The 12,799-nt window shown below is 38.7% G+C and overlaps 1 protein-coding gene across 1 annotated transcript; it reads right to left on the bottom strand.

The window, feature by feature from the left end:
- Nucleotides 1–169: 169 nt before the first annotated feature.
- Nucleotides 170–12,589, bottom strand: LOC137190669 (meiotic recombination protein REC8 homolog). Its single transcript, XM_067600192.1, has 18 exons — nt 12,585–12,589; nt 12,234–12,311; nt 9,798–9,866; nt 9,562–9,704; nt 9,377–9,452; nt 9,171–9,291; nt 8,142–8,235; nt 6,306–6,373; nt 6,137–6,215; nt 5,928–6,021; nt 5,665–5,842; nt 4,317–4,521; nt 2,068–2,255; nt 1,917–1,959; nt 1,514–1,598; nt 1,340–1,423; nt 1,109–1,218; nt 170–657 (listed from the first exon to the last, which is right to left on the bottom strand). The coding sequence occupies exons 1-18, from the start codon at nt 12,587–12,589 to the stop codon at nt 557–559; spliced, it is 1,821 nt and encodes a 606-aa protein (XP_067456293.1). The 3' UTR covers nt 170–556.
- Between the last annotated feature and the right edge of the window lie 210 nt (nt 12,590–12,799).

The raw sequence follows: 12,799 nt of genomic DNA on the forward strand, positions 1-12,799 counted from the left end.
AGTTTCACTCAACTTACTTACTCTCCTCCTTGCACCTCCTTAACCCCTGCAATATGTTTTGCCACACCTGTCCTCCACTGCATAGCACAAATACTTTTCAATATACAGTGCATGTTTTCTTTACAGAAATAACTGACAGAGATCATCATAAAATGTTTATTTTGTAGTTCTCTAAAAGGGACACATCACTGTTTCTTTCAGTACAGAAAAACATGAAGTGAGGTCATTAAAAGTATGAAAAAATATAACAATAAAAACTGTTAAAATATTTATCTGAAATGCCATATAGTTGATACAACATATCATAAATGGACCGATGATGTAAAACCATGCTTATGGAAATTTTATGTGATATAAACATCAGGTAAAACGTTTTAAAATCTTATTAAATTATTAAATTTTAAACATGTCAACAAGACATACCAACAGCAAATCTTATGAACCACTATTTCATTTGTGTGACACTGTTTGAAACAACCAAATAATCCTCTTTCAGGCTGAACAGTAATGTTTGTTTTGGTGGTTTATGGGGACCTGAGTGACTGAGTTCATGTCACTAAGTCAGATGCACCTCTTCGTCGTTCGGTCCAGGTAATATCAAGATGTCCCCATAAGGCATGTCCTGCTCCACACGCACCTTCCTGGCTGATAAAATCTCTACACACACACACACAAAAGACACACATACATAGAACATTTTAAAAGCCATACACTTAAAATCAAACAAACTGACAGTTGAGTTTGATGAAAAATAAGCTCATATTAAAATTGGGTAAATTATCTTTTTTTTGAAATTGTATTATTTTTCTATGAACTGTTGTACGTTATCCTCCAGTGTGTTGTCCAAGTCCAAGTGTTGCAGACACCAACAATATCACTCATCTTCTTCCCACCTCCCTCCCATTATTAAAGCTTCCACTAGTGACACCATTTGGTACTTTCAAAGCCCTGACTCAGACTTTTTTTCTAAACTGAAAGTCAGATCTCATAACTCACCAACCACATATTGATTAAAGAGTTTCCTTTGGCGCTGATGCTGCAACATGACCACAATTTCAACACACGAGTAATGGGAAGATTTGATGATTACTGAAATTGATGCCCTCACCCAGAAGCTTGTGAAAAATGTTGCTGACAGCTCTGCGGTCGGCGTCTGGCGGCAGAAGAGACTGAAACAGCACAGGTGCTACTTCGTGCTCAGCCAACACCGGCATCAACCTAGAGACACACACGAGTAATGTATTCCTGTTTGCGCACCAAAATAAATGCAAAGATCACATAAAACAAACTCTTGAGTTTCTAATATTTCAGGTAAAATGCAGACTTGCACTGTCATTACCCCGGAGACTCTGCTAACATTCTCCCCTGCATGTCCTCCATCACCTCTGGGATGTCCTGCAGTGTGGATCTGGAGACAGTGGACCTGCCAACACACACACACACACACACACACGTGCTTGTAAACATGACCACACTCATATAGTCACTCTATATATCTTTATTTATTACTTACCCTTCTCTCTCTGATGTGTATATGGGGGAAATCTCTCGAGACCCCTCCCTTTGGTCGGAGCCCTCCAGTATCAATGAATCATGGCCTTGACAAACACACACACACTCTGGTTCAGCAGACGTTTGAAGACACTGCATTCGCTTATATTCATTCTCTGGAGGCTTGCCCTAACCCTTAACCAAAAGTGACACATGCCTAACCCCCACCCCTGACCTGAGCCACCCTCCTGTGAAGGAACCAACCACTTAAACTCATGCTGAACGCACGTACAGCACTTTGAGGACAACAATTTCACCCCTCAGGTAAACACAAACAAGCCGCCCCCAGCCAATTGATTTAAATCCAAAATGTGGCATGAGTTGTGAAATTTTTGATGTATTGGTGAAATCTTGTGGTTTTTTACCTGAAATACCAAACATCTCTGATTCTGCCAAGTCTCTAGGGACCTGTATTCACACACAGACACAGATAGTTATTCATCTTGTGACATTTCCTGTCCTCCCCTGGTACAAAATGTCTCCACAAATATTCCCAAACCAAACACCCTTCCCCACCTCCTTGGGGCTGAGCTCATGTCTCTCCTCTCTTTCAGCCATCTCAGCCATCTCAACCATCTCACGCTCTCTTTCCTTCTCAGAGTCTGTGGACTCGGGCCCTCTCTCCCCGACCTGCAGGTCCAAGCCAGAGAGAGGCGTGACAGTCGCAGCCTGTCTCCATAGAAACTGCACCTCTTCAGGCAAGACTGCAGGGGGGAAAAAATAGATTTGTGGTTTATTTTTAAAAAGGTTACTCAAGTCACGTCCTTGAAAATAGCAGCAGGTGCAGATGAGTATGAGAAGTCGGGGGAAAAAGAAGAATTGAAATGACATGTTAACTTTACTTCAATGAATTATTACAATTACTTAGAGGCACCGGCATCAATAAAAATAATGAGATTAGCCGCGTCTTTTCATTCACATTTAATATTTGGTGCCACTGAGTTTGATCTCACAGGAATCTGCTGAATTGATTTATAGCATAAGACAAAACTGATTTATGGCACAAAACAGGAAACCTGCTGTTCATGTTTGTGGGAATGATGGTTGTAATTTAGAGCAACATTAGAGTGAAATGTAGATTATCTTAATGGTGTTTATTGTAATCATGGACATATTTAAAGGAACGGTAACTATATAACCTACACTGCATAGTTTAAAATCAAATTTTTGTGCTTTTATAGGAACAACATAACACTTTATATATTATCTGTAGCTGTTTAGCTTGGAGGAGTGATAAGAAAGGAAAGAGTCATATGATGTATTACTGCTGTCCCAGTTTTGTGGTGGTGTTTAAATGGACCGAGTTGCACTGATAAAGCTGTCCTCGTACTTCTATTTTTACCTAAAATGTTTTATAATGTATTTAATGGTTAAAGTAATGGTAAATGACTGCACTTACATAGTGCTTTTCTAGTCTTATCGACCACTCAAAGCGCTCTACAATACATGCCAACATTCACCCATTCACACACATTCATACACTGAACCTGCTCATCAGCGATACGGCGCTTCCTGTCCAAAGCGCCCCACAATGTTTCTGTGCTCAACCACACACACACAAACACACACTCACACACTGATGGCGCAGCTACTGGGAGCATTTCGGGTTTCACTATCTTGACCAAAGACACTTCAGCATGCGGACTGGAGGAGCCGGGGATATAGTCCTAGCATGGAATGAAGGTCAATCCTCTTAACCACGGTTATACTTGTTTATGGTAATTATATAACGTAATCACGATTGATTTGACAATATTACACACATGCTGATTTCAAAATTCTTCTACCAGTCTGATAATTAATACTTCTACACAAATAAATATGAGTTTGGACTTTAAAGATGTGTTTGTTCTTTACTTCAGCCCAACATGTACAGTTACTAATCTAAGATATGTGATATGTGAGCCTCAGCACATCCACTGCCCCCTCCCCACGCAGGTGTTTTCACTTAAGTTGCCTGATTAAAGCCCTTCTTTGACAGCTTGGCTGACATTTCCCTGACGCTCCTATTAGCTTTACTGCACCTGTTATCTTAGGCCCTTTTCACAGTAGACATTTGGACTTATTAGTTGTTTTTAATAACATTAACGATGGCTCCGTTCTATTTAAGTGTCCCAGTGAGTCATGACCGTGTGACAGCGAGCCAGCATGCATGATATCAGGATCCTGAAACTTAAGGAGCTAAATAGAATTCAGCGATCCTTAATTTTATTATTTACATATTTACATATATTACATATGCTTTACCTGCTGTGACGTGTCAAAATGTCTTCTATGACATGTGACATATGAAAAGGATCTGTTGTTATTAGTACATAAGCAGTGTCTGAAATCACACTATTCACATATTCACTACTCCCTAGATAATAGACGCTCAATAGTTTAGTCAATAGCGGGCCGTAAAGTGAGATTTTAGACACTTACTAATTATCATCATTTTGCATCATCACTGTAAGTTGTGGAGTCACAAAATGTTCATTACAAGTGTAAAATGTGGCAAATTACGTTGTGGGATTGTTGGCATTGTGGAATTTTTGAGGGCACGATAAAGTAGATAAATTTACACATAATTCAGACAGATAAATGACCAATATAGGGTCTATAAAGTAAATAAGGAGTGATATCTGACACAAGAGAGTTTGGTGACATTATATAATTCTCAGCTCCACCTGGCTTCAACCTGACTATATCAGCCAGAGTAACTGAAAACCTTTAGCTGGTGTTTTATTGAGCATTATTGTATTTTTTACAGGTCTTTTACTGACAGGTGCAGGGGTTGCTGAGGAGCTCAGCGGCGGGGAGCCTCCTGTGAGAAGACGGCAGAGGGAAGAGGGGACGCGTGGTCTCAGTCAGAGGGTTGTCGATCTGCTGCTGCAGCACCTCCTGGGAGAGCTGCGTCTCTGGGTCGAAGAAGATCAGCTGCTTCTTCCTCCTCCGCCTCCTCACCTTCACCTCTGGGGGAGGCACATCCTGGGAACGGGAGGGATGAGGAAGTAAATTTACCAAGAACTCTACTCTAGTCTGTCAAATGTATTCTGAGTATCATTTTGTGATGAGACCCCTCTAGTAAAGGGTTTATGAGTTGTAGCTAAAGGTTTTATTAATGGTTAACAAAGACGATGTAAAAAACTGTGGTGCAACCGATCAAGTTCAAAGCACGAAAAAAATCTCCAGTGTTAGTTTAAGAAAACTAAATAAAAGGAACAATCTAACTGATTTGGGTGTGTGACCCCTTTTTTGTACTTTTTATTTTTATTATTTATCAATTAATCTTTTTAATGATGGATAGTACATTATTTACTGTGACACTGAAATGCAAAAAAGTGAAATATTATTAAAGTGAGAGAATTTGATATTGAACATATTAAATTCTCTTTTTTTTGCATTTCACAGCTTCCTTCCTTTCTCCACTGTTCTCCATGGAGTAAATGATTTATTAATGCTTTATAGATCACTTATAAGTGTTTATCCTCTTCCAGCACGACACTTGCTTTGTTTTTTCAAATCAAGTCAAGTCAAATTTATTCATATAGCACATTTCATACGACAAGCGTAAACTCAACGTGCTTTTCAAAAAGCTCTTTTAAACATAAAGAAAGCCCAAGAAAGCAACTGGACCAAAATTCCTTTTTAAACAACATTTACAAAAGCAGATTAGATGGATTTTCGTAAAAACCTTTTATTAAATGTTTATTAGCATTTATAACTGTAAACATGGCAGCTTATTAGAAAGTGAGAAGCTGTAGACTCTTTATTAATGTGACTTTAATTTCCCTGCGATCCATGTGTCATCTGGGAGAGGATGAACACCAGAAAAAGGGATTTATCACAACCCAGCACCCCATAAACTACAATTATTAAAGACTTATAGCTTCTTTATAAAACATTAGTAAAAATGATTAATATTAAAGCCATTAGTTACAACTTTAACCCCTTTATAAAGGATACTTTAATAGAGGATTGTCCCCTTTAGAGATTTTTTATTGGCTCTAATGGAGGATGTCTGTTGTTGTTGTTGTTGTTGTTGTTGTTGTTGTTGTTATTATTTGCTGTAACCATTCATCTACCAAAGGAGCCTCCTGAAGTTTGTCTCTTAGACACAAAAGCCGGCACCTCTAACTCCAGACTTCTTTTCACGCGTTCCTTTGCTACAGATGGTGGCGAGGGGAGAGCGGGCATGGAGACAGGGGTCAGCTGGTCTGTGGGGAGTCCGGGCTTCTCCACGGACGAGCCTGGCTCTTCCTGAGGCAACACAATGGCTTCTTCACTGGAGAGAGCAGTAGGCTGTAACCTGACACAGTTAGAAACACACAGTCAGGGTGGATCAGCGTGCGTTCGAACTGATGCGTCCACATGCATGAGTCTGAATGATTTACTCGATAGTGGATCCTGTCGGCTCTCCCTCTCTTCCCTCCCTCTCCGTCTCTCGCTCTGCTTGCCTCACTTCTTCTCTTGCTGTCTCTGAATCTCCTGTTAGAAAAAGGTTAAAAAGAAGAAAAAATGATGATGATCTCTTCTAATTTCCTTTCTCCTTTAAACCCCTTTTGTCTAATAGAAGAAAAGGGGCCTTAGTTTTCCCACTCACCCTCTGGGAAGTGATCCGTTTGGGCCAACAGGAAGTCGATAGTATCTGGATGATGATCAGCGAGCTCCACACCTTCAAACTAGCATCGAGAAGAGGAAAGAGAGGACAGAAAGATGGATGGAAGTGAAGACAAACGTGTCTTTATATGTGATTCTTTTGACAGCTGTACCTCTGCAGCCGGGATAGCGACTCGCTCTGTCTCTCTCAGGGTGATGCTGTCTGGAGATGCGGTTATGCCTGGCAAAAAAAAAGAAAGTATGAATGACATTAATAACAAGGCTCAATAGTATTTTAACAGCTACACAAGCTGCTGAAGCCAGCAGGCGAGGATACGGCTCATCAAGCAACAATTAAAGTGTTCTCTTCTGCTGAGTGAAATCCAGCTACACAACACTTCCCGACACCGCGGCATCAGCCTCGGCCAATTAGGAGGGTGTTGTCGAAGGCGGTCGGCTCTGCGCTGTCTCCGCTCTGACCTGACCCAACCTGTTTCTCTCCGCTCTGTGCTGCTCCATATTTCTGCCTGGATTAGCACAATCGGAGCTCTGTCTTTCTCAGTGACCTGTTGGCATTTCTGCACGTATCACTGCACACAGCCTGACATACAGTACGTCTCCGGACACGCTGTGATTAGGCTGTGTGTTATTGTAAAGCCGCACAGCTGACTTTTTAATTATATGTGATAATCACATAATGTGGATGGCCGGCATTCTGCATATTTTTCTTTCACTGGAATGTAAATTCTTTAATTTGCATTTCATGCATCATCAGGCTGTGTTCAACACAGTGAGACGTCTGTATCAGCATCAAGTACGCACAAAGTAAATCAACACATATTCAAACTCCATCGTAACAGATGTAAAAGTACTGTAAACAAATAGCCAACTGTGGAATGTAACTAAGTACATTTACTCAAATATTGTACAATTTTGAGGTACTTGACTTAAGTGTTTCTATTTTATGCTAGGAGGAAATGCTAGGATATAATGTACTTTTTACTACACTACATTTATTTAGGAGCTTTAGTTATTTTTTAGATAAAGACTTTCCATGTAATACATATCATGAGCTTAAAAAATATGATGCATTGTTATAGAAAAAAACTACCCAACAGTATAGAAATGAGCTCCTATGTCGCTTACATGTAAATGCATCAGTAAAAATAGTCAAATAATGTCTGTATATCATAAATACAACAATCTGAATGGTGACAATTTTGCACGAGTACTTTTGATACTTTATGTACATTTTGTTAGTAATACTTTTTACTTAAGTAAAATTTCAAATGCAGGACTTTTACTTGTAATGGAGTATTTTTATACTGTAGTATTGCTACTTTTACTTAAGTAAAAGATCTCAATACTTCTTCCACCGCTGCAAATAACCTAACAGTTGAAGTTATTGCACAGATTCATGTTTACTGTATTTTACATGTTTGCCAGCAAAACAAATGAAAGAATAATTTAATCTTCAGCTTCTAACAATGAGACAGATCAGCTTGTCACAAACAAACAGTTACAAACTATCATAGAGCTAACGGACAAATGAACACATTCTGAATAACAATCCACTACACATGTAACCGTATAACACTGTGGTCTGACCATTTCTGTTGATCTCAATCAGTTTTACTTGAAACATTATAACAGGTAGATGTTTATTAACTGCTCCTGCTTTCTGCAGCTGTGATGCTTCAGACATAATGATCAACTGGATGTGCATTTCCTTTACTTATTATACTTGTATTATATTATTGTGTCTTTAGTTCAAGATATATCATATTTCTCAAGTGATTTAATAATCTAACTTCTATTTTCAAGCCCGTTTGAATGACATTTCATTAAATTCAGTCATTTTTCTGACAGTTAATCATGTAACTGAGTCACCATTTTAAGAATTTCTTTTCTATTTTTGCATTCAGAGTACATCTTGTTTTCTGCTGCTGCAATGACCCACTGCCCTGAAGAGATCATTATTTTGATGCCATCACATGAAGTCATCCTACCGCTCTCTAGTGCTGCAGCAGCAGCAGCCGCAGCGGTCGGAGCAGTCGGTTCAGAGAGTTCAGCAGAGGCTTCTCTCAGATACTCCTGCCCCATCTGAGAGACAAAGAACAGCCAGAAGACACTTATTTGTTATACGAATGATTAATAGTCAGCGCCCAGCTTCATCTGATAATGTTAAAAACCACAAACCAAGCCAGGACTCTTGGTGCAGTCAAGGACTCAGACCTGAATTTCAACAGCCACATTAGAGAAAAGTCAGCCTACTATCACCTTGAGAATATATCAAGGATTAAAGGATTTATGTCTCAGCAGGATTTGGAAAAACTTTTCCATGCATTTATCTTCAGTAAACTCGACTACTGTAACAGTGTTTTTAAAGGTCTCCTTAAAAAAATCGATCAGACAGCTGCAGTTGATTCAGAACGCTGCTGCTCGAGTCCTCACTAAGACCAAGAAAGTGGATCACATCACTCCAGTTCACAGATCTTTACACCGGCTTCCTGTCTGTCGAAAAAATGATTACTGTTGGTTTATAAAGCACTGAGTGGTTCAGGGCCAATTTCTGACTTTCTGCTACGTTATGAAGCATCCAGACCTCTCAGGTCGTCTGGGACACGTCTGCTTTCTGTCCCCAGAGTCAAAAATAAACATGAAGAAGCAGCGCTCAGTTTTTATGCTCCACATATCTGGAACAAACTCCCAGAAAACTGCAGGTCTGCTGCAACTCTCAGTAAATCAAGGCTGAAGACTTTTCTGTACTTTGCTGCTGCCTTTTTCTAAATCAGATTTGAGGCTTTGATTAATATCTTACACTGCTGTTTTATCTGTCTTATTCTATTTTAACTTATTTTTTATTTCCAATTTAACACTTTTTAATTGTATTTAAATGTCTTTTTATATTGTCTTGTGTTGCTTTTACATTCTGTCTAGATGCCTTTTATTTTTTCCATAGAGCACTTTGAATTTCCTTTACCTTCATCTACAGACTTCTGCTATGTGTTCATTTCCTTACATGGTTATTTGGGTACCTGTATCAGTGTAGTGGGACTGGGCATGGCACCCTGCATGGACATCACTCCGAATAAGGGGTCTGGAGCTCCTTCTGCCTCTTCCAGGAGACACAGAGCATCCGGGAAGAGCAGAGCTTGTCTGAGAGACAACAAGCAACAAGTAGCAGGTGTTACTTTCTGTTTGGAAATGCAGGCAAACGTGAATGAGGAACACCTGGACTCACCTGCTGTGATCATCTATATCAATTTTCTGGGAGGTCCTCTGTTTCAACAGCTGGCCAATAATGGACTGAAGTTCCTCTGGAAGGACACAAAAGGTCGACCCCCCTCTGATGTTAGATAACACAGAGGAATAGCGCACCTGTCTCAGCAAGTCTCTCTCTCCTCTGACCTGTTCATGATTTCTTACCCAGGAGAATAGCACACTGTCGGTGGTACACAACAATGACGCCATACTGGAGCTGGGAGGAGAGGTAGAGGGAGAAGCGAGGTCGCGGGAGACCAGGCGCAGGCGGCGGGACCTGCTCCAGCACGTAGTTCATGATGTCATCACTGTACGGGCATTTGTTTTATATTAATATGGACTGCTCCCAGTTCAGCCAGTTATAAAGTAAATATGTGAAAATGACTTAAATAACTCCTCACCAGGTGCTTTTAACGTTGACTTTGAGGAAATCCCGGCGAGGAACTCTGATGCCTTTTGTAGCAACCAGCCTGAAACGGTTAAAAACACAATCTTGTTTGGTGTTTTTTATTCGTCAGGATAAAAACAGAAAGAGAAAGGGGGGATTAAATAAACTACAGTCTCTCAGACTAAACTGGCAATTATAACTGTTTGCTAATTACTGTTTATTGTAAGTTATGGTGGCTTGTAACTCGCTGTTTTACAACTGGAGACAATAAGCTTTCTAACTGAGCAAAGATTCAACAGAAAAATAAACCACATGGATGTAAAAATGCTCTCATAATAATGCAACATTTTTTGTTTATGTTTTGTTTACGAACAGGCCATTTGAGGTCTTGTAATTCTGGTTATGACCCTTCAATGATTGACAATTGAAAACAGTCACAGTAATCTTACAGTCTGTTGGTATATTTCATTACTCATACAGGCTTCCAAACGGGTTGCACACAGTCTTGAAAATGTTATTAACAAGCACTGAAGCACACTTTTTGACTTTTATCACTGTGTTCACACTGTTCAACACTGATACATTCGCTAATGTTGGATCTGTGCTCTCTCTAAAAAGCTGTTTCATGATTCTGATCTCTAATAATCTACTAGTTTATTCTTCACATTATAGTAACTTTTCATCATTTGTGCTTTAAATAACTACACTGACTAAAAAGAGCCAAATATAGAAAAACATATCTTTTGAAACATTGCTTTGATAAACTTACTTGGTGAAAGTTTAACTCATCTCTTGACTCTAATCCGTCCTTCAATGAGCAATTTGATGAAAGCGAGTTTGCAAACAAAAGTACACATATACAGTATATAACGGTACAACCCTGTGCAATATCACTAAAATGTTAAATGATTCAAAATTGTATCATCTTACAATAACTGTAGTATTTTTAGGGCGAAGTGTAGGATATTTGATCTTATTTGTAATTAAAAGCAAACAGGTTAGATAGACTTAACTGAAAAAAAGGCCTCAAAGTACAAAATCAATGTAACAAAAATGATTAAACTTGTGACTTCCAATTAAGACGAATTGCCTGAATAAAGTTATAAAAAAAAACCTGTGAACACCACAACTTTCTCAGTTTTGACCTGGGTTGTGTCTAATGCTACATGGCTCCACATGTTGAGGAATTGAATGAACAAGTAAAAAAAACAGATTTTGAGACTGCATGAAGATGGAGAAGGTACAAGACCATCAGTCGGCTACTGAACAGAAGCCAAAACACAGTTGCAGCAGTGGTTAGGAGATACAGAGACTGGTATCATCGCTGCCTAGCAGGTTCAACTCTGCCATCAAAAATAAAGACGACACACAAAATACTAAAAAGTAATGAAGGGTGTGCTGACTTTTGTTGCTTTCCGTTCTTAAATATGGATCTTTCACTATAGTTAAATTAGTCAAACTTGTTTTTCAAATGAATTGGTTTCAGTCTTCTTGGCTATTGTCTAAAAACAAAGAAATTATATTAATGGACAGGATTTGTAATTACCTAACATTTTAGTGATATTGACCAGAGGTGTATTCAATTCTGTTTTATACTGTACAATTAATTTACACATATAAAGATAAGCTAAAAATACAAATGAGCCGATCTGTCACTGGCCAACAATGTCCAAAACCACAAAGGCACATATAACTGCTTCTATCAGTCCATTCACAAGTTTAAACATTGATCAAAGAAACACATCAAGTCAAGTGTCTTCACTTTAATGTCACATGTGCTCCAAGGCTTATGTGCCTTTTTTTGTCTTCACGTAACCTTTGACCTTGACCTCATCTTCAAAGCTGTTGTCTTTTGTCAGCAGCACTTCAAACACTCAGACTTGATGTTTTGGTTACTGTTTACATTAACAGATGTGTGTGAACTTTCCCACTGATCCACCTGTTCTCTGTGCACCAAAATGGCGGAGAACCTGAGTTTAATCTGCAGAAAACATTCAATATATTAAAGATTTACAAAGGAAAAAAAATGTGTGTCGGTTATACAAGCTGAACATCTTTTTCCAAAAGGAACAAAATCTCTAAAATATACACTGCACCTTACAACCCCACCGGATATTAAGTTGTTTAACGGCTTTATTTAATACCAGGGATAATTACAGGGCATGAAATTGAACTGTTTACTGAACCTGAATGTATATTTAAGGGTTGTGTGCACACAAAGAGATGATTTAGGTGTTAATATGAATTTTAATGTCTGTATAGTTTTCCAAAAAAGTGAAGTTTCTTGGAGGAAGTCTCAAAAAAGCCCGAATAGCACAGTTTTCACGAATTCATCATTTTCACGGTCCCAGTGGCGAATTAAAACTCTTAATTAACCTACAAAATGGTCACTGTAGAGTCGCTTCACTGTGATAAGTCGAAGTAAAATAGAGAAAGATTTATAACTCACCAGATTGTAGAAAAACATCCCGTGTGACGCTTCAACACTGCGGTGTAAATCAGTAAATCAGTAGAAACGCGACAGTTTCTGTTTCAGTGTGATGGAGGCTGACATGAAGTCTGAGCCGCTTTGATGGTTGTGATATTTATGTTTCAGCTGGACAATGATTGGTCAATCCCATTTAACAAATGAAAATTTAATTCTCCCGTTAGCTCCATGCAAGAAACCTAGAAGCTAGAAATCAATTTAAATAATTTAATTTTTGCATCTGCTGACCAATTAGAGCTCGAGATAATAATATCGAAGTAATTTTCAAGCTATAAATCACTTCGGAGACAAATGAGAGCTTTAAACAGCGACGGCATGTCACATAAAACATCTGGATTAGGATAATCTAAATCTAAATGGTGACACTGGTGACATTCAACAGGAAATATCCTGTCAGTACGTTGGTGAAAATTGTTCATACATTAATAATGTATTTGTGAGTGTGTATATTTTCCATACACGGTTGTTATTTTAGTCTTTTCCATAAAAATTAAACTTTTTCACCTTGAAGTTGTACCATATTTGTA

Source organism: Thunnus thynnus, chromosome 10 (genome assembly GCF_963924715.1).
Source record: "Thunnus thynnus chromosome 10, fThuThy2.1, whole genome shotgun sequence".
Classification (NCBI taxonomy): Eukaryota; Metazoa; Chordata; class Actinopteri; order Scombriformes; family Scombridae; genus Thunnus; species Thunnus thynnus.

What these genes read in the sequence shown, in the direction of transcription:
- LOC137190669 (XM_067600192.1), bottom strand. An exon ending in GATATAGATGATCACAGCAG is followed by an intron (nt 9,292 to 9,376) that starts GTGAGTCCAGGT and finishes GTTGTCTCTCAG; the next exon opens with ACAAGCTCTGCTCTTCCCGG. An exon ending in CATTTTTCACAAGCTTCTGG is followed by an intron (nt 658 to 1,108) that starts GTGAGGGCATCA and finishes GTGTGTGTGTAG; the next exon opens with AGATTTTATCAGCCAGGAAG.